The sequence below is a fragment of the Typopeltis vanoorti genome, chromosome 2 (genome assembly GCF_054136105.1).
Source record: "Typopeltis vanoorti isolate ZY-2024b chromosome 2, IOZ_Tvanoo_1.0, whole genome shotgun sequence".
Taxonomy (NCBI): Eukaryota; Metazoa; Arthropoda; class Arachnida; order Uropygi; family Thelyphonidae; genus Typopeltis; species Typopeltis vanoorti.
In genome coordinates this window covers 88,486,444-88,510,204 of record NC_143550.1, presented here as the reverse complement: position 1 = coordinate 88,510,204, position 23,761 = coordinate 88,486,444, and the positions used below count along the sequence as shown (strand labels likewise).

Here is a 23,761-nt window from a genome sequence, read left to right as displayed (position 1 = left end):
CAAACTTTCATGAACAGGTCCCACAGCAGGTCAATTCCCTCTTCCCCCAGTGCCTTCCATGCCTCCACTGGAATTCTGTCGGAGCCCACCGCTTTTCCATTCCTCATCCTCTTCATGGCCTCCGTCACTTCCATTCTACTGATGTTCTGCACCATCCCCTCAGAAGGCTGCCCATCTCCTCTGTGAGTCCTTGCATTTTCCTCATTCAGAAGTCCCTCAAAGTATTTTTGAATGTGGACATAAGAAACAGATTTCCATCTGTTTCTTATGTCCACATCCCTCCATAATACTCTTCCTTCAGCATCTTTGATCTGCCTCACATGTAAGATGTCCTTAGCTGCTTTATTTCTACATTTCGTAGTTGGTAAATTTTTCTCTGTCCTTCCTTTGTTTCTAATTGATCATACAGATCTTGATATGCCATGGCCTTCGCCTGTGCCACAACTCTCTTGGCTTCTTGCTTTCTCTCTTTGTACACCTCTCTGTCCTCTTCCACTCTTGACTCATCCCACTTCTGCTTTGCCTTCCTCTTAGCTGTCACTGCCACTTGTACATCATTATTCCACCACCAACCCTCCTTCTGCTCTCTAATCTTTCCAGATGTCTCACCAAGCACCTCGATTGCACAGCTCAGGATTACTTTTGAATTATGTTTCCACCAATCTTGTACACTTTCCAGTCCATCCGAAATCCTCTCTAACACTCTCTCCCTAAAATGATTCCTCACACTCTCTTCTTTTAAGCGAAACCACTTAATTGTCTTCATCCCATGGCAACCAGAAGTTCTTATCTTCGATCTTAATTTAAAGTCTGCGCACAGCAGTCGGTGTTGTTGTGCTACTTGATCTGTTGGAATTACCTTACAATTTGTCACAACCTTAAGATGTTTTCTTCTAGTCAAAATGTAGTCAATTTGTGAGCTGTTGTTACCACTTCTAAATGTTATCAAATGTTCTTCCCTCTTGAAGAAAAACGAGTTCACAATTGCCAGATCAAACGCTACTGCAAAGTCCACAACCCTCTCTCCTTCCTGATTCATCATTCCCACTCCGTGGCCACCATGCACCCTTTCACAGTCTCTATTCTGTCTTCCTATGTGCCCGTTCAAGTCTCCTCCGACAATCACCATCTCATTTTCTTCCAATTCCCTCATTTCTTCATCTAACATGTTCCAGAACTCATCTTTTTCTTCTGCTGTACAACCAACTTGCGGGGCATATACACATAATACGACCACCCGCTCTTCTCCAAGACCCAATTTCATTCGCATGATCCTGTCGTTCCTTCTACCCACATCCAGTACTTCACCCTTCATTCTGCCACACACCACAATTCCTACACCATTTCTTCCCTCGTTATTCGCTCCAGAGTAGAACAATTTATAACCATCTCCCAGTTCCTTTGCCTTTCCCCCTTTCCACCTTGTCTCCTGCACACATAAAATGTCCAACTTCCTCTTCCTCATCATGTCTGCCACCTCTCTTCCCCTTCCAGTCATGGTTCCAACATTCAGTGTTCCCACTCGCAACATCCTCTCCACCTGCTGGGCTCGCTTCTTTAACCGCACCCGCCCTTGATGCGGTAGCCCTCGTCCACTTCTCACAGCTGTAGGGCGATGTGGCTGTGCGTCGCTTAAGGGGTACGCCCTAGCCCTTATATCATTTTCTCTTCGACTCATAATCATAGTTTGAGTTGGCACTGAAGTTTTACGACCGGATGCCCTTCCTGACATCAACCCTCGCATTTATCTGGGGTTGGGACCGGCACCTATTGAGGCTAGCTTGCCTCCTTCGGTGGATGCATAAGACGAAATGACATAGCAAGATATGAAAGACTCACCTCTAGCCCTCGAATACTCTAATAGCATCATGGGGAAGGAGCAAGGAGAGGAGAAAGAAGCAAAGAAAGAAGAGGAGGGACCAGTCTAAGAATAATATAACAGATATATATTACATGAAGTAAGGCATGGTCCAGCATCAGGTACCTCGGGTTTGCCATGCCCGTACTCACTAAAGTGAGCCCTTGAGGAATATCTATATCTATTACTAAAGTTATTCAATTTAGTCAGGGAATCTTGCAGATTTGTAGTGGATTTATTTAGAAGTATAACATCATCCGCATAAAGCAAAGAGCTGTAAAAATTGCTTTTTGATATCAAAGTAAACATGATATCAAAAAGCAATTTTGATATCATGTTTAATACCACTTTCTTCATAATGTGATCCATATGGATAATAAATAACAGAGGGAAATTATTTCCTCTGTTATTCATTGTTCTTGACGGACACAAGATTTAACATTAAACCATCTTCATGTACTTCCTTCAATTCTAACTGCTGACTTACAACTCAAATAAAGACTAAGTATTGCTTGATATAATGCCCCATTAACACCATATAACTATAGCATTTGGAACAGCTTCTCTCCTGGCACCTTGTCATATGCCTTTTTCCAGATCTACAAAACTTAAATACAGATCTTGTTATATTCTCATGATTTCTCAACCATCTGACGTAAAGTGAAAATCTGATCCTAACAGCCTTTATTTGGCTTGAATCCAGCTTTTTCTTCACCAAGCTTCTCTTCCACAATCCTTCTCAACCTTTTCTCAAGTATACTTGCATAGATCTTACCAGGAACACTCCGTAATGAAATGCCCCTGTAATTCTCACATTGTTTTATTTCCCTTTTTATATATGGGTACTATAAGAGCTCTACTCCAATCACCTGGAATTCGTCCCTCTGTCCATGCCTTCTGAACTGTGCAGTGCAACCACCGTACGACTTTTATAACTCCATACTTGAGCATTTCTGGTTGAATATCATCCACTCCTGCTGCATTTCTACATTTCACGCTTTTGATGGCTTTTTCTACTTCAAGTATGAATATGTATTCCTGACTGCATGCCTGTTCAGTGTTTTTTTACCACAGTGCTGTCATCACTGCTTGTTTCATTTAGCAGTTTTTCAAAGTAATTACTCCATAGTTCAAGGACACCTTTTCCTCTTGTTTTCATGTCACCTTTATCATCTCTAATTCCTTTTACAGCACTCTTTCCTTCATTTCTCAGCTTCTTCAACAACCTCCAGAATATTTTGCCACCTTCTTGATATTTATTTTCTATATTCTTGCCAAAGTCCTCCCATGACTTTTGTTTTCTTCTTTTATGATTTCTTCTTTTCCTTCACTGCCTCTTTAACGTCCTGTGTCCACCACGGAGTTATGATTTTTCTATCCTTCACCTCACCACATGCCTCTCTGACTGAGTCAATCTGTGTTTTCTTCATGGCTTGCCACTGAATTTCTAAGGTGTGGTTCCTGCTCTCAAACTCTTTCATTTTTTCATGAATAATATTTGTGTATTTTAGTCTACAGTTCACATCTGAGAGCTGCTCAACTTTTATTCTCTTTAAAACTTTCTTACATGTTCTTCTTTTCAATATAAAATTCAATTTTAGCCTGCTCAAGACTAAATGGTGATCATTTCCAATTTCAAATCCTCTGTACACTCTGGTGTCCTGCACCAGTGGGAAAACATCACTATCAACAATAACATAGTCAATGAGACTTTTATTATTCCTTGCTTCTTCTCTCTATGTGAATTTGTGCACATTTTTTATTATGTTATTACTAACATAATTTGGAACATTGTTAGTAATAACCAGTCCATGTCCCGAGCAGAAATCCAACGGGTATTTGCCATTATTATTAGCTTTGCTCTTTTCTCCAAATTTTCCCAAAATATTTTTGTATGTCTGACAATCATTTTCTACTCTGCTATTTAGATCCCCAACAAGGACCAACTTTTCCTTTTTCATTGTGTCAGTTGCTTTCTCTAAAGCTTCAAAAAATTCCTCCAATTCTACCTTAGCAGAACCTTCTGTGGGACCATATGCACAAATAAGTTTCATTGTCCAGTTCCCCATTCTCATATTTGCCCACATTATTCTACTTGAGACTGACTGCCATTCAAGAAAATTAGCCTCGTATTTTGTGTTGAATACTATGGCTACTCTTTCTTTTCCTTCATTGTCATTGCCTGAATATAATATTTTTTTTTTATTGTTCAGAAAAATCTCACCAGTTTTTGTCTTTTTTGTTTCAGTCACCCCTATTATGTCAACTGGTACTTATCCAATTCCTCAGCTAGCTCCAGGCTTCTTATGTTGATAGTACCGATCTTGAACTCTGGTAATGTTGAGTTAGGGTAAGTTTTAGGATTTGTTCCGGTAGCTGACTTTTTTGCTCTTGCCCTGGTTCCCTTTCGAAAACAACAGGGGCCTTGTTTAACTGGTCGATGCCCTAGCCACATGAAATTCTGTCATGTTGTATCATCATTTGAAATTTTGGTTTAAGCCAATAAGAATACAATTTGGTCGGCTAAATCCCAAATTGCCAGCCCATCCTCATCCGTTCAATATCCAGGTAGATACCTAACAGGGTGCACCCCAAGAAGGTGAAGATTGGACATTAGGTCAGAAGTCCTGGTTGGTTCTCCGCATTCCTTTGAAGGCTATGTGGAGGTCTCCTCTCAGTTAATAGCTTTGACCCTTAAGCATGTCCAACCCAATGTAATAAAAATCAAAGTCTCATCTTAAACCAGGTTTGGTCAGCATATATATCAATGACCTACACATTAATGAATTAAGCCATTAAAGAAGTTACATAGCATATCACAACAATGAGCTATGCATCTGACATCTGGATACTATATTCAACATGTGGTTTATGTTCACTCAATGTGTAACAATTATTAATTTAGTAAATCTCTCTGCTATTTTCTACATTTTTTCTATTTGTATTTAATCTAAGAGGTACACAACAAGATGTATGAAACTATTTATTAAAGAAACATTTTTCTTTCTAATAAGTTATTCATGGTGCTTGTCAGACAATAAGTGTGAACCAAATGTTTTTTTCAGCTTAAATTAGCATTATCAAAAAATAAATGAATTAAAAAATGACAAATCTTCATAATACAAAACTCCACACTATATTTAACTATTAAGTTTGAATTAAGTTTAGCATCATTCTATATACATGGTTTTTATTCCAGAATGCACAAAAAATGTACAGCTACATAAATATTCAATTCAGAAAATGAACATCAATAACTATCTTCTTTTTAAAAATAAAAATAATAATAAACACTCTTCCAACATATCAAAAGCAATATTATTCTGATTTTGATCACACACAATTTTGTTACCAACTCGAAATATCTATGACTAAGAGTATTTAAGTAATCTTATGTTAACTGAAAATTATAAAGAAGAGAACTAATTAGTCCTGAAAGTACTGATTTATAATATATAAAAAAAAATCCAGCGAATACATAATATGCATTGTTCTGCTAATATCAATCACGTAATTAATATCAATTTCTGTGACTTAAAATTAAAATCACCTGGGATTCTTCCAGAGTAAGATCCCTTCCCTGTGACTCTGATTCACGTGCTAACTGCTCTTCAAACTCCTTCTGACGGTTCTCTACTTCAGAAAGTTCTTCTTCTAATTCACGAATTTCATCCTCATGAGATTCACGCACTTTCTTAGCAGCTTTCAAAGACTTCCTGTTATGTAAATTTCAAAAATCAAATACTTTTAATTTACGCAAATGATCAAATGATGATAAATATCAACTATTAACAATTTTAAAAAATTCAAGTAACTGCTTTTGACATCTCAAGAGTATGTATACAGTTAGGTTTGAAATAAGAACTTGTTAAATTTGATGAGAATATGCTTAGAAGATCTAAAATCATCTATGCAAATTTCCATCCTGTGATTTTGCTTCAAGCTACAATTCAGTAGCCAATCTTCTTTCTCGCCAGTCAAGTGTGAATCACAGTGAAAGCCTTTCTAAAGCTACCATGACTCTATATTAATGAGAGCACTTTGCTTTCTGATCGAGACAGCAATAACATCTTACAATAATGGTAAATGAAACAAAATGAAAATCAGTAATAAAAAGACAAAGACTATGAAAATAGGAACAAATGAAATATCAGCTGAACAGCAGAAGGGAAAACCTGTAGAAGAACAAGTAAAACATTTCAACTTTTAGGCACAGTTTTCAGAGATGATGGCAAAATATAATAGAGAGTCAAGTGAATAAATTTATATGGAATAAGAGTGTGCATAAGACTGTTCACACCCATTTCAACTTACAGATCTGAGAGCTAAGTTAGAAATAAAACACTTGATCAAAAACAGAAGACCACATAAAGAAAATTCTAAGAAGAGAATTCTAGTAGTGAACAAACGGCCTCAATGGAAAAACCATACTAAAATAGAAGATATTAAGCAGAATTTAGATTGTTAGCATTTAGAATGAGAAACGAGAATCAATCTCAAGTGGTGACATGTTAGCAAAACAGTGTTTCATGCAAGGATGAAATAAAATGTCCCAGATAAAAACAAGTTACCTTTACCCAAGTGTAAGCAAACAAGTTTGTGCCTGAACTATTTTCAGGACTGGGGCAACTTGTATAAAGAAGCTTAGACTTCACATCACTTACCTTAGTATCCCATAATGCAAAGCACACCTCCTTGTGGACATGTATAATGCTATGCATTATAGGAAGGGTCACTACCAAGTAAAGCTACTAAATAATGTTAAGTCAGTAAGATAATGCTAAGATTAGTGAGAAAATTCTGAGAATTGCCATGGATAGAAATTTCTAGAGACTCACGAAGAATGTCGTCATCATATCCAGAAGTCAATATGTGACTATAGTTGCCATGGACAAAGATTTCCAAAGACATGCGAAGAATGATGTCAGCATGTCCAAAAGTAAATACATAACCCATTTTGAGAGACGTGTGCATGTGCACAATGGAGGTTCAAGCCTATATAAGGCAGATCATCCAAGAAGAATTTTGTCTTAGGATTTTTTTGGGCTTTCTCTTACCTAAGCCCCGATAACGCCAAGTTCTCAGTCGGAAGTTGAAAGAGAAGAATTATGAGCTTTGATTCATCTACCTTTCATGCCACGTGAAATATGTGTCGAATTGCTGTGGAAGGAAGGAAGGAGCTGCATATTGCCACAATGTTAATGATCAAATAAAGAAAGGCACAATTGATTTCTCAAACAAAGAAAGAAATTAACAGGTAAACAGGAGCAAGACATTAAGCGAAGACAAAGATAAGATTTTCGTCTGAACAATGGGATAATGTGAAAGACTGTCTGCTAAAAAGGATTTGTAAGTAGTTGTATTAATCAAGGTATGTAAAGTGAATGTATGTAAAGATTGTGCGAAATGTCTATGGTTGTGAGATATTGTATAGTAATGGTAAATTAGGCTTAGCCAATGTATGTCTAATAATCAAGTAATGTTACGTTAAATCATAAACTAGCTCAGAACTAAAGTTTAGAGTAGCAAGGAAATTGTGAAAATTTTGCGTAAATGCTGTATCATTCTGTAAATATTTCTTTAGGCTTAATAAAATGGTTTGTAAACAACGCACTGGACTGTATTTTGTCACTCTCCTAAAAAATTTTCAAACCTGCATAAGAGAAGTGTATTATTATTATTATTATTATTATGGGCAACTCCAAGGAGTCCTTAGACTCATCGAGGGAGGCCCTAACATCATGTCAAGAACAACTATTCAACATTCACACAGACTCTATCATACCTCACCTTGAACTCATTCACAGTCATGGCACCCACAACAGACTCTGGCAGCTTATTCCACTCATTCACCAGTCTCCAAGTGAAAAACCTAGCTCTAACACCCCTGCTAACCACACTCTTGCCCAGCTTCCATGTATGGCCCCTAGTCCTCCCACCACCAGTCCTATTCTCAAAAATATCTTCTGGATTAATCTTATAGAAACCCTTCAATAATTTGAATATCTCAATCATATCACCCCTTTTCCGCCTATCAACAAATTTCTGCAAACCACAAATCTTCAACCTGTTCTCATAAAGTTCATTCCATAGACCTGCTATCATCTTGGTCACTCGTCTCTGGATCCTCTCCACTTCCTCCCCATCAAGAAGAAACCCTGGTGCCCAAATCTGGGCACAGTAGTCTAGATGGGGTCTTATCAAGGCTCGATAAAGAGGAACAATAACCTGTTTGTCCTGCTTGTTGCATATCGTATATATACGTCCAAGTTTCCATGGATGTGAAGTGCACATTAAAATTGTAATACCATTGATATTACATTGAAATATATGATGGATATGAAGTGTATGAGGATCCATATTTGATCATAATAGCCGGTAAGGTGGTTTTAAGGTTGTATTTCTGTAGTGTTCTGTTTATTTTATCTGATATTCTTTAATGTATGGAATAGTTAGTTTTATTGTAGTCTAGTTTATTTTTGTTTTTAAGTGAGGTCTTGTGAAGAATTTTGTTTATAGTATTTCAGCTGTAGCTATTTTTTTAGGAAGGTATTGCTGATAACTTTTAATTCATATTTAAGTGCTTGTTTATTGAAGAAAATCTTTAGTCCTGTTTTTTAGTATGTTAAAGACAGCTAGTTTTTGTGTTGGGTGGTGGTAGGAGTTTATGTATATATATTAGCCAGTGTGTGTGTGTGTCAGTTTCCGGTAAACAGTGAAGGAAAGGCTGCCAGAAGGAAGACATGCGACAAGTGTATCTAGAAAAGGAATTGTGTTCTGCTTTTCAATCTCAATTGTGAATTGTATGCATTTGTGTTGTTTGTTTAGGTGGCTGATGAAAGTGTCTAATGTCTGGCAGCCATGGGACCTGATAATCATATCCTTGAAACAACGAAAGTAAAACTCATATCCAAATTTCTTAGACTCAAAGATCAACAATATTCAGAAAGCTAGAAGACAAATTTGCACTACATAGGAGAAACAGGATGCACAATTCCTATCAGAAAAAAGAAGCATTACCAGCACATTAAATTTAATACTATGGTAAAGCTGGCCTTTGTGGTCATGCCCTGAATACTTTACATAGAACTGACTGGAAAAGCATCTGTTGTTTACATCACACCAAAATGTGGTATGAACGTCAATTTAAGGAGGCCTGTGATATTCTTATCAACCACCCTAATCTTAACAATAATGATGGTCTAAAAATCCCAAGAATATGGAAAGCACATATTCTACCTGCATAACCTTTCTCCTTAAGAGTTAATTATAAATAGGACTATAGGTAATCCAGGATCTAAAATCTAATATAACAATTCCCATGTTAAATTAGGACATCACTTTTGCTGTAATAAAACTATGTGAAAAATTTTTTCTCTGATGCTGTCATAAACAGAATATAGCTTTGATGTATTTATTTTATTTTATTTATTTATTTTATTTTTATTTTTCACTAGAAGTCAGGCCAATAGAATAACCGTTGATCAAATCATTGTCTCTTTAGCATATTATGCGAAATGTAATATAGCTTATCTCTCTCTCTCTGTGTACACACACTCCAGAAGATGACCTTAATATGAAAGTCAAAACATCAGGAAATTAAAATAATTATTTCTAACATGGTTGTAGTCTCCGTAATTTATCTGAAATGGAGACAAGATTGTCTTTTGGTGGTACTAAAACTTACCAGGCTGTCCTTAAACTGCTCAAGAATGGCAAGATCAGCATTAAGGCATTGGTTAATGAGAATCTTGAAGTGTGAATTACTTGAGAGCACTAGAAGACTTTGAAAATAAAAAGAGTGGAGAGTACTATCATCAGCAAAGCTAAAAAAGAGGTCTGGATGTCAGAAAGGAAGCATAACTAATGTATAGGAAGAAGAGTGTAGGTGACGGCACTATGCCCTGGAGTATACCAGTATTAACTGAAAAATATGATGAAAGGAAACTATCTCATGAACTGCAATGAATGACCAAAGAGGAGGCTAGCAATCTATTCTTCAAGAAGGGAAGGAGAAATACCAAAAGATGGTAGATTGGTAAGAAGGCCATGATGTCAGACTTGATCATATGCCTTGGGAATATCAAGAGTGATCACCTGATTTTCTCCAAACTTTCCATGACTTGCACCCAAAGTGGAAGAGGTTAGTTTGGAGATCAGTTGCAGAATGAGAATGATAGAATCCATATTGGTAGTCACTAAGTAACTGGTGTGTCTTCAAGTAGTAAAGCAGTTGGCTGTTGAGAATAGTTTCCCCTATATATTAAATACCCTATGGAGGGCATGCTATTCCTAGGGCATGGTTCTAAAATTCCCATCACATATGAGTAGCATGGAGCATAATTATATTATGCTGGAACTAGGTATCTTAAAGCAGACAGCATAAAGAAATGCAACTCACATAAAAACAAAATTTACTAAGTGTCATGCTGACATGTACCAGTGGATTGGTAGCGGAGAGAGAGAGAAAGATTCAAATCTGTTCTAAGAAACTATTGCTCAGATCCCTAAAGAGTCATATAAGTCAGAGCTCCAATTTATAGTCTAGTCGTTAATATACTGCACACACAAACAGGTGGGTAAAGGATTAAACAAGAATATAATTTCTTGGTAAGTATAATTTACTTTGTAACCAAGTGAAAAAACTTCCTACAAACTCTCTAATCCAGAGTATTTTAACAATAAGGTGATACATTTTTTTGCTACTTTTTCACTGATGAGACCATAATAATGATTCAAACTGGTCTAGGTGGTAACACTCCCTTAATGCAAAGAAATATTCACTTCCAAAAGGAAATATAGTTTGCATTATGAGATACTAAGGTGAATGATGATGTCAAGTCATAGTCCCAATATACAAGTGGGCAAGCTGTGAAGATACTTTAGGGAAAAACACCTGGATAAACAAGAAATTGTAACCATTGTAATCATTGTAAGGGTTTCTATAAGATTAATCCAGAAGATATTTTTGAGAATAGGGCTGGTTGTGAGAGGACTAGGGGCCATACATGGAAGCTGGGCAAAAATGTGGTAAACAGGGGTGTTAGAGCTAGGTTTTTTACTTGAAGAGTGGTGAATAAGTGGAATAAGCTGCCAGAGTCTGTTGTGGGTGCCATGACCGTGAATGAGTTCAAGGCGAGGTATGATAGATACTGTGTGAATGTCGAATAGTTGTTCTTGACATGATGTTAGGGCCTCCCTCGATGAGTCTGTCGACTCCTTGGAGTTGCCCAAAATAATAATAATAATAATAAAAATACCCGCGACAGTATCGATCAGATGTCTTTTTGCCGCGGGAGGTCAACCGAAGCCAAAAGCTGCAGAGCGATCTTCAAGTCTGTATGCTGAAACCTCTTGCCTGAGCTTTTCGAGTACCAGAAAATTGCAGTCCAAAGCCTGCCGAAACGCCCCCTGAAGCAAGACTCTCCAGCTGGAAGCCTAAGGCCTGAGATGAAAGGAAAAGCATAGGGACTTTAGTGCAAGACCTTTGGATGAGTGTGCGACACAGAGCCTTTGTAAGTTTATTCCATCTTTTGTTGTACATTCCTTTTGTAATCTAGGAGATACGTTATAGATGGACTGATAAGAATTAACTTAATTGTAATAAGAAGTGTCTATAAGAGAGTCCTCTGATTTGTTATTAACTGGAATATAATTTGTGAGATAACTTGGCATGGCTAGCTAACCTCTTTGTGAGTAAGTTAGAGTTTCAATAATTTGATTTAATAAGCAGAGAAGTAATTGAGTAATTTTATTGTACAGTTATTTAGTATTGAAAAGGGAAAGTTTGTTTCTTTATGCTAAAAGTCTAATGGATAGGTAGAGTAACCTTCCTATCGTTATTTGTTATTAACGTAAATAAATGAGTATTAATTATATGTCAATAGAGTGCTGCCTGATCTTTTATTTTACAATGCACTGTTCCTAATAAACTCGGATCTGCGAGCGGGAAACAACTAAGGCATTAAAAGTAGTTTAAGTACTTCAGAACCACGACTGTTTATGTAAACTTTATTGAAGGAATTTATGCTAGTAACAGAGAGAGAGATCTACCGGACGTATTACTGAATCTTATGCCAGTACAGAAATACTGATGGCGCAGTCTGAAAAAATAAATTTTCCAGTGTTCATAGGCATACGACTAGTAAAATACGAAAGGTGGATAAACATAGTATGCAACAGAATAAGTAAGAAAGGTTACGAAAGCAAAAGCGCACTGCTAATTAGAATAAAGACTTAATACCCCAGTCTACAATAATGCATTAGACCTCAATCGTTACAAAACAACAGTCAGAGACCTGCCTAAAATCTGAAGGATGGATCTATTTCCATGGGAACAAAGTTTAGGATTTTGGATGCAGTTGTTTTTCCAACACCAACTTATGGATGTGAGACTTGGAACCTAAAGAATTCAGATAAGAAACAGATATGTTTTTGAGATGTGATGTTACAAAAGGCTGTTGAGGATATCATATACTGAAAGGTGTACAAATGAATGGGTGTTAGAAAAGATCAGTAGAATTTTAAGGCTCCTTAAGGATATTGACAGAAGAAAGTTAAAATATTTTGGACACATAGAAAGGATGGAAGGAGACTTCTCAGAACAGTAATAGAAGATAAAGTTCCTGGAAAAAGAGGAAGGGGTAGACCATCAATGAGATGGATGGATGGATGGATGGGTGGATGGTGTGTGTGCGTGTGTGTGGAATGATTGATCTTCAGAGAGTTGACGCCACTAGAAAAGCAAACAACAGGACTACACCAGGCGAAGTCTAGTATGGCACATCATCGAGCATCAGAGTGACCATATGGCATCTGTAGATGCCCAGTGAACAGAGAGAGAGAGAGAGAGAGGTATGAAAAGAACTCTTATCGTCATTTCGAGCACAGTGCAGTTAGCAGAACGTAATAATGTGTTCTGAATGCTATTGAAAAAGCTTAGAAATTGAGAAAAGAATAGTATGAAAGGAATCAGAGATGATAAAATGACATGAAAACTGAAAATAGAGATATTCTGGATGTCTGGAGTATTTACAGGCGAACCTCTACTTGTGAACTTTCCAGATATGAACAATTCGTACATACAAACACTGCACAGGCTAACATATTGAGACCCTTGTAATATCACTGTTATTATATTTCTGCATTTATTCCCATTAAAGACTCCCCTAATTGTTTCTAGACTTTATGTGATTCCTAAATGTAAACGTAATATACTAATGCTTCATGAAAAGGACATTTTTCAATGGATAAACATTGCATCACATTCGCGTTAATAGCCTGGATGTGCATTCAATATACATACATCTTTGAGCCCTTTGAAAAGATATACAGATGGCACATTGGTGAAATTCTTAGCATTCCAGTAGTCTTAAACTGCTCAGAAGGCAAAGCAAGGTGAGTTCTGAGATAATAGCATCTAGAGGCTGTAATTGGTTATTGTGGCAACCAATCCAATTGAACATTGTAATTTGTCATGACTTGCTGTTTTTGTTTTCTGAGTTTCATCTGTTTTGCGTGCATGAAGTGTGAACTGACGTGGTAGGCAAGTTTTTATATAAAAGATACACAAGTTTTTAATATATAATTTTCAATAAATTTATAACTTTTTTTTGGCCCATATTTACAATGGTAACCAGTATTGTAGTTGAAGGAGGTAAGCCTTGTAAGCTTCAATGTTCATCTCCCTCTTCCAAATTTTCACCTTTGAGTAATTCAAATATACCAACCAAATATAGCATTCTCCTTCATTATTGTTTTCTAATATCAGTATCCTAAAGCAAACACACTGTCCCCCACCATGCGCAGATCTGACTACAATTAATTGATAAAGTACTGAAAGTTATCCTACAATTAATTGCATTAGATCAATTAAGATGAGCACTGATGTACTATTACACTCTTAAAACTTTCATACATTGAAAAAATGCAATCATATGGTCAAACTGACGTGAATTTTGTAGCACAGGTTGCATAAGCCACAACAGCACACCCAACTGAAATGGGCACATGATGCCACTGGTATGCATCTATAAAAAAAGAAATAAAATTGACTGTGACAATTACAGAGAAATATCCCTAATGAATATTCCAGATAAGATGTATATAAGCATACTTAAGAAAAATTGTGTAAGGGAAATGTGGAGAAAAACAAGCTGGGTTCAGGCCAAATAGAGGTTGTTAGGATCAGATTTCTGCTTTATAGCAAACTGAGTTGTATGTCAGCAGTTAGAACTGAGGAAGTTACAAGAGGATGGTTTGATGTTAAATCAGGTGTCAGACAAGGGTGTTTATTATCTCCACCATTATGCATCATCTACCATATATGTTGGTGTACAAAGCAACTGGTCATATAAGGTGTGTTTTCTTGTTTCACTGTACATGATAACAAATTCTACACTTATCCGACAGCTTCTCACACATCATTTTGCATTAATATAAGTAACAGTAACGTGTAAATTTAAAACATAAATCACAGCAGGTATTTTTTTTTGCTGGTAAAACTGCTTGATGTGTTTATTCAGTTCTGTATATTATATATAATTCATCTAATCACAGCACATTACGGTTTCATTAAGAATATGAAAAAACTATGTTTACCCTGTATTGCGGTGTAAACATCTACAGCATATTAAATACAAATATTTATATACAAAATATATTAATACACTGATATACTAGTATGTTAATATGATAATTAAAAAAACATATAAACAAAATACTGATTACTCTAAAAACGGTTTATATGTTTTATCAGTATATTTTAATAAAATGTTCCTCATTTATGATATCATCTGTTAAAAGTTTTCATTTTTAATCTGAAACCAAATCTTCATTCCATCTTCCATGCCATCATTAGACATTGTTTTCTAGTGCCAAATTCAAGGGAGCAGATTTTATACCCAGAGGGTAAGCTGAACCCACTCCTCCTTATTTCAGCATTTTTTTTAAACTTCAAATATTGTCTTATACATTCAAATACACCCTCTGTCCAAAGAGAAACCGAACAACTTTTCAAAAATAGAAGAAACTAGTGGTGCCACCTGTTGTATCTTTTTGTTGTCAAAAGTGGCAACCTTCATCAGTGTTTCGCTTTCTTACATTTGTCTCTGTATCTAAGATCAAAAGCTGACTTATTTGCCAGGAACTTTTGATATGCTTTCTTCTTTTCCTTCACTGCCTCTTTAACTTCCTGAGTCCACCATGGAGTTGTGATTTTTCTATCCTTGCAGACAACCTCACCACATGCCTCTCTGGGTGAATCAATCAGGGTTTTCTTCAAGGTTTGGTTCCTGTTCTCAAACTCTTTCATTTTTTCTTCAATAATCTTTGTGTATTTTAGTCTACAGTTCCCATTTGAGAGAGGCTCAACTTTTATTCGCTTTGAAACTTTTTTACATGTTATTCTTTTCAATAAGAAATTCAATTTCATCCTGCTCAAGACTAAATAATGATCGCTTCCCATTTCAAATCCTCTGTACACTTTGTTGTCCTGCACCATGGAAAAAACATCACTATCAACAATAACATAGTCGATGAGACTTTTCCTATTCCTTGCCTCTTCTCTTGATGTGAATTTGTGCACATTCTTATGTGTTAGTAATAACCAATCCATGTCCTGAGCAGAAATCTAACAGGTATCTGCCATTATTTTTAGCTTTGCTTTTTTCTGCAAATTTTCTCAAAATATCTTTGTATGTCTGACAATCATCTTTTACTCTGCTATTTAGATCCTCAACAAGGACCAACTTTTCCTTTTTCATTGTGTCAGTTGCTTTCTCTAAAGCCTTAAAATCCTCCTCTTCTACCTTAGTAGAACCTTCTGTGGGACCATAGCCACAAATAAATCCCATTGTCCAGTTCCCCATTCTGATATCTGTCCACATCACTCTACTTGAGACTGCCTGCCATTCAAGATTAGCCTCGTATTTAGAGTTGAATACTATGGCTACTTCTTTTTTCCTTGATTGTCATTGCCTGAATATAACATTTTGTATTTATTGATCAGAAAGAGCTCACTAGTGTTTCTCTTTTTTGTTTCAGTCACATCTGGTACTTATCCGATTCCTTAGCTAGCTCCATTTCTTTGCCATTCAGGCTTCTTATGTTGATAGTACCGATCTTTAACTCTGGTGATGTTGAGTTGGGGTGTGTTTTCAGATTTGTTCCAGTAGCTGACTTTTTTTTTGCTGTTCGCCCTGGTTTCCTGGCAAAAACAACGGGGACCTTGTTTAACCGGGCGACGCCTCAGCCGGCATGAAATTTTGTCATAATTGTACTATCATTTTCTATATTGGTTTAAGCCAAAAAGAATACAATTTGGTCGACTAAATCCCAAATTGCCAGCACATCCTCATTCGTTCAGTATCCAGGTAGATACCCAACAGGGTGCACCACGAGAAGGTGAGGATTGGACATTAGGTCAGAAGCCCTGGTTGGTTCTCCGCATTCCTTTAAAGGCTATGTGGGGGTTTCCTCTCTGTTATACAGTTTTGACCCTTAAGCACCCCAGAGATTACTCAGAAATTAGTCAAAACATTAAATTAGCTATATAGAAAAGTGTGTTCAAACTTTTGACCATTTGCATTCAGGAATATGTGGGTAGAGCTAATCTTAGGTGGTATTGTCACTTAAACAGAATGGGAGAGGAAAAGTTAGTAAAATAGGTTAATGCCAGGGTGGCATATAAAGCACCCAGAGAAAGACCAAGATGTAGATAGATTAATGTAGTTAGAAGTGTCTTAGAAGACAGAAATATTATTATTATTAGTATTAAGTTACATCTCCAAGCAGTCCAAAGACTCATCAAGGTAGGGCACCTACTCTACAACTCTCCGTCTCCACCACTCAAATCCACTAACTACAGCGAACCACACCTTCTACACCAACGTCATCGTGTGTCCACCACCACCACCACTAGTATATTCACAGACAATCACAAACATCCATGCCCACAGCAGGATTCAAACCCACAGCCTTTTGATTGCAGAGTGGATACGCTAACTACTAGGCCAACCAGGCTAGCGTATAAGATATGACCATATTGGAGTCCATAGTTACAAAATAATTTGGAGCCAAATTGTCATCAGGAAGCAAGTAATAATGCAAACTCTTTGTATGCCCTTTGAAAGTATATATCAGGAATTTAACAATGTTTCCATATCATTTTTTTATGCAACTCCCACCCATGAAAAGTTGTGCATCTATAGCACATTAGCACTGTAGTAGACTATGAATTTTTATCATAACTTGATATTTATTTATTCACATAGCCCACAATCCCTATTCAAGACACCAAATATGGCACTTTTCAAAGCTGCTGTAGACCTCCAAACAAATGGGGTAGTGGTCTCACACTGGATGATGAAATCCATGGTGGGATTTGAATCTGCAGCCATTGTTTAGAGAGTAAGTACATTAGCCACTCAGTCAACAGACTAATTTTTAGTGTACTGGTTTGGAGATGTCTAAGAATTTCTTCTGTTTCTCTCGTGCTGAAAACACTTGCATAAGAAAAGTAGAATCCTATCACCTCCTTTTTTCTGGAGGTGATAGGATTTTTGTTCTAAGCCCAAATAGACTTAATATATAACTCATTTATCTAACATTTCAGTTATCAGTTATTAGAACTATATCATGATACCTGGGCTTGAATGTGCTGATAGAATTCATCAATTTTTCCCACTAATATATTCACATTTTGGTTTTGATGTAAGCTGGTTTTCCACTTCTTTTAATAGCCATGATCCAATCCATTTAATATCCAGTTAACATCCATTTTCATATTCACTTAATATGATTTGTGCTCAATGATTTGCATGCATAATCAGTACTACAAACATAATATGCATACAACTAGATTTACTTCAGTGTGAAATTGTATCTAACCTTTAACAATGATGAACTCATGGTTCCTCATGGGGTACTGGATATTACATATTGGATTCTATTCTGAGGGTGTAAGATTACAGCAAGGCTTTCAAAAAAGGCAATGGATCCTTTATTATACAACTTTCAGATAATGTGCCATGTTTAAATATTCCTCTAGCTTGGTTTAACACCCAAAATATCAAATAAGGCAACAAATGAAATGAAGATTTCAATGAAATTCCCAAAAAGTAAGGAGATTACTCTAATAAAAAATGATGCTAGCTTCAACAAATTTTTATTATTATTATTATTTTTATTTTTTTAATCATCTTCATAAACAAGAGGTCAAAAATCTATAACAGAACAGTAAAAAGTTGGGCAGGTGAGTGTCAGGAAAAAAAGAAGAAACCTGTTAATATGTTTTCTGAAGAATTGGGGATTGTATGCACTATCAAAAACAATATAGAGAGAGTTGTTCCAAAAAATATAGGCAAATGGAATGAAGGAAGAGAATGAGAAGTGATTCAATTAAGCTTGGATCATCGTTTAATTATATCATGCATAGATGATGATCAGTGACTGCTCACATTCTTACATAAATATAGGAAAATACAGGAGGGTGGTGGTCAGCTTGGCAGAGCAGCACCTAGAATGAAAATACCTGTTTATGTACAGGTACACCACCAATTTTCTGGTGTTATGTTTCTTTTATTTTATTTCTTTACTTCAATTATGCTTTGTCTTTTGTTCTTTATCTTAAACTTTGTGTAAATGGTCAACTGCCGCCATTTATTTATTTCTACTATATATTATGTTCTCACACTCTATAGTCTAACCAATTTATTTGTTTTACAACTGCGCCAGTTAGACCACATATTCAGTGCAAGATTATAAGATTTTAAACTAAAGGCAAAGCAGATACTGTTAGCATTCCCCATATGTTAATCTTGACCTTTAATTAGTGGCTTGATTATTAATCACTTAACCTTTATCTTATGCATGTTCGAAATTTTGAGGATAGTGCATTGACAGAATCAGTCCAATGTGTTGTTCGCAAACCATTTAATTAAATCAAAAAGGTATTATTTACACAGTCTGATTCACATTAACATATACAGAGTCCATCAAAAAAATGTACACACAGTTCAGCAAAAGAAAAACCTGTATAAAAATTGTAATACTAAATTTATACAGACATCAAAGGATGAAAATACGAGTTACCTTTGACTTCTACAATTACACGAGGTGCTCACAAAGTGGTTACCATTAGTGTCCTTACATTTATTATGGTGAACTACTGCTTGGGCAACATTGGCCAAAGTGTCCAGTGGGATTACTGCGCATGCCATTTCAATTTCTTTCCAAAGGGCCACAAGTGTAGCTCGTTTTCTACGATACACTATATCCTTTAGAGTCACTCACAGGTAGAAGTCCAAGGGTGTTAAATCAGGAGAACGTGAGAGTGGGGGGGTGGAACTCAACTGCACTTCTTCATCCTATCCATTGTCTCTGCAAACTCTCATTGAGGTAAGCTCTCACATCTCGGTGGTAGTGTGGTGGTGCACCATCTTGTTGGAAGAGAAATTGATCATTCCCATAAAGTGCATGAATGGCAGGTAAAATGGATGTGTGTGTAGCATGTCTAGGTACACTTGACCAGTAACAGTACCTTCAAAGAAGAATGATCCTATTAAACCCCTAGATGACAATCCACACCAGACACTGAGCTCTGGTAAATGGACTGCCTTGTCCACATAAATGCCCGGATTTTCTTCTTGAGCCCAGTAAACACAATTATGCCGATTCACTGTTCCATTAAGCTTAAATTGTGCTTCACCAGACAAACCATCTTCCTCACAAACTCCTCATCCTCATACCATGTGTTGAAACCACCCACAATACTGCATTTTTCAATCAGGATCGTCTTCATTCATTGCATGTAATAATCTTGGAATGTAAACTTTCCATTTAGCTTTAAGAATGCACCATATGCTTGCACTGCTAACTCCTGTCTCACATGCACATTCTGTGGCAAGCATGTAAACTGTTTCAACACCATAGCCAAGGAAGCAGGACTTGTTGCTGTGCGAGGCCTCCCAGATCTTTCCTTGTGCACATCACACACACAGTACCATGGATCTCAAACTTATCATGAAGGTGTGCTTGGAGGTTATGTTGCAAACTCATGCCTCCATTGTCGTTGAACTTCACCAATGTTCTCAAATTTGAAATACCACTTTAAAATGGTCTTGCGCTCCTCGAATGACAATCATGCCTTGGCCATTTTGTTTCACTGTCTTACCGGTCACGTGTTGATGCTAGTATTGAAAAACAACATCTTTTGAGAGAATATCATACTACACATTGCTACTGTAATTCGATCCAACTTTGAAAAGAGTCCATAGATGACATCTGTTAAAATTTGTATTTATTTTTTGGATGAACTCTGAAGATATAATTGCATTACAATTCTGTTAAATAATAAATTACACGATAACCACAGTAATTAACTTTAATGAAATAAAGGTACAAATATTTTGTACTGAAATTAACAGTACATCATCAGTGTAGACATCAAGCAATTCAAAGGAATGGAATACAAAGTACATAACAGTCGGTGGATTACCGATTAAAAACTGTTGCCGCGTGCTAGAAATTAATATTAATAAAATATTATTAAATAATTAATAAATAATTAAAAATTATTTCTTTGATGGTTACATAAGATAAGAATCTGGGAGAGAGAGAGAGAGAGATGATCATTTCAATTCAGATTTGGCCGATGTAAAATAGCTTCGCAACTTTCTTTAAAAAGGCATTTGTATTTAACTTGCATCTATGGAGAAGACAAGCTTTATCCCACTAAATACTGTGTTTAGTGTCAATACTATGTTGTGCTGCCAGACCAGACTTTTGAGGTTTCATGTATTTGATATAATAGTGATGTTCATTCATTCTTTTTTCCACAGAATAGCCTGTTTGTCCAAAGTATGTTAAATTACATTCACAGTATCTGGCAAATGCCAGCTAATGATAGAGGTGATAGTTTGTCTTTTGTAGATGGCAACAGGTGAGAAATTTTGTTCATAGGAAAATATGTAGGAATGAGATGATACGTCTTCAAAATTCTGCCAATCGGTTCTGAGATGCCAGAAATATAATGGATTGGAATCCTGCAGTCTTGAAGAATCCTGAGGTGTTGGAACATAGGAGTCAATTATCTGCTGGATTTGATTAGGATTGTAACCATTAAATTCCATTAACGTTTTGATAGTGAAGATAAAGATTACAATTCTGTTATTTTCAAAATTTCCTAATTCAAACTTAGTTCTAAATTTCTTCCTTTGAAGTTAATTCACAATCTAGAATATCCTGCTAACCACACATATAAACTGAAAATGATGCATACCTTGAGTAAGCTTAAATTAATATTAATTTACATTATCTAGTACAGCACTCTTCTTACCCTTACAATAATTACCTATACACAACTGAGATTAAGACATACCTAAAGTGAGCTTATTTCGATATTACTTACACAATCTATTCTACCTATACACAGATACACTTGATGTACTTTCTTGCTCAGAAATATCACATATATAAGTACTTACAATTTTCGTTCAGCATTGCCTTTTTACATGAATCTTTTGTCCACCTCTCTGTCTTTCTTTCCTTCTGCTGGCTTGTTCTTGATTTCCTGCCAAATTTCTTCTTTTATCTGAGTCATCGATTATTCTATGCCCTTTAGCATCCTTAATATGGCACAATGTGCAGCTCTTTCCTAGCTAGACGTTACGACAATTGACATAATATTTCTCATGGCAGTGGATCCAGGTAGGAGAAGATTGAGAAATTTAAGTACTACGATGCTTCTCTTTCAATTACCAACAATGGACTTCACGTGGTAGTGGACCCAGGTAAGAGAAGGTGAATGGGCCAATGGAAGTTTCACCTTCCATTGGCCCAGACTTCCATTTTACACGTGTGTGTCTCTTAAAACTTCCATATGTGGTCACGTATTGACATTCGACTATGATGACAACATACCTCGCACATCTTCTGAAACTGCCATACATGGACATGTGTTAACAGCGTTACATAATGACATCTTTCCCCACATTATTTTAACAAAGGATTGTGGTTAAATTATTACAAATACAAGATTATTACAGACAAAATTTACATTTCTATAAGTGCAATCTCTGCAGAAAATCATGTAAAAATGAACATGATAATAATAATGATTACATAGTAACATATCATGAGAGATTTTACACTGGCACCATTGATTAGACAGCCCTGTTGGATTAACTGTTTTTCCACATCAACCAAGGTCATGTAATAATAATCTATTGGTACACCTTTGTCTGACTAATTTTACCTCTCCCATGTCTCTCAAGTACCATGTATCCAGAAACTTAAATATTAAATGTAAATGAAATACAAAAAGATTCAGAACAATCTATCTATAATTTTAGTCGGTATAGCGATGAATAACAGGTGTTCCTTTGTGGATGTTCATCCAATTGGGCAGATTTTCTTCATTGAACCTACCTGCTATCGCTTTGGAAGCAGGTCACTCTTTTTGCACACTCAAGTGCAACTTCTTTCTACTTTCCTTTGATACATTAAATCCTGTAAAGTCAATGCGAACATTTTCAAACCAAAGCACATCTTTCATGTTAAATTCTTTAATAAATGTTTTCACAGGCTTGCCAGCATTTATATCTAACAATATTTTATGAAAAGTGAGCGATATTTGGTGTTCACAGAGTACAATATTCCTTAATTTGGGGTTGGTAAGGAATGCACAGTGTGGTGGTAAATATATATAAACGTTTTTATTTCATAAGAGTTCAGCCCCAAGATAGGTTGAAGTTAAGAACGAGAAGAATTTTGCAATCTTCCAGTAGGCCAACAATTGTGCAGTGTGCTCTAGTTTCAGGTTTTTCAAACACTTCTAACATAATCTCGGTGGCAATCCAGTCATTTTTATTTGCTTCTTATTCCATGATGCTCCTCAAACCTTTGACACCATCCTTCACCACATGGTATATTAGGGTAAATTTTAATGTTTTTCAAAACTAAAGCCCCTAGGGCATTTTCCTGTTTTGACAATTTTTTCTTGTTGCCAGTGGATTATGTCTCTGCATGCCTGCTGTGTTTGAGCACTCTAGGATAGTACTCTATCCTTAGAATTGTTTGAATCCTGTGGGGCTCTCTTTGTCCTCTTCTATTAATGCCTTTTACAATGTGCATCACCAATGTAATGCAGTTTCATCAGCATTGTACACTCGCTCAGAACTGAGGCGCTCGTCTGCTATAAGTGTACCAAATTCGTCCATATACTCGATAGCTCCTTTGTGGTTTGTAGCCTGTTTTTCACCACAATGGATAGATATTCCATGATGCTTCTTAAACCTTTGACACCATTCATCACCACAGTTACACTAACATTAATTATTGGCTCACTGAAGTAATTTGGTGGTCACAGGAATTTCAAGTGCACTCACATACTGTATATAAAATACAGAAACAGACTCCATCCAGTTCACTTTATATAGACATTCTATTTCTGTATTTTATATACAGGGTGTTCGGGATAAATTTGACATATTTATAATTAATTATATTTTTCCGTAAGTTACATGTATTAACACACACTTCTCTTCATTTAAAAGTTTGGACCCTTCTTCATTCATATACAAGATGTCAGAAAGGATGGATAGCTGGAACCCACCTGAATCATGGAAGAGAATAACTTGTATCATGATGATTCGTGCCCGCCATCAAAATAAGGATATTACGACTGCTGCCCAATGCTCCCTGAATACAGTAAAAACAATCAGGCATGAACTAGAGACTTGCAATGGTGACTACGAGGATGTAGCAAGAAGAAAGATCCCTAGCAGACGATCTGATTGCGTTCGTACAGCAGAATTCCTCGCAAATCTGCAGGAACAGGTGTTGAAGAACCCTGGCATTGGAATTCGGGCTTTGTTCGTGGAGTTGCTAACTGTAGTCAAGCCC

General features: G+C 36.3%; 1 protein-coding gene across 1 annotated transcript in view; it reads right to left on the bottom strand.

Annotated features, from left to right (window-relative positions):
• The window catches only part of SMC1 (structural maintenance of chromosomes 1), a 551,991-nt gene that overhangs the window by 389,612 nt on the left and 138,618 nt on the right, over window positions 1-23,761 (bottom strand). Inside the window, exon 8 of the mRNA XM_090412308.1 lies at window positions 5,409-5,574. Within this exon, the coding sequence (XP_090268434.1) occupies window positions 5,409-5,574 (166 nt within the window). The remainder of the gene's footprint in view (window positions 1-5,408; window positions 5,575-23,761) is intronic.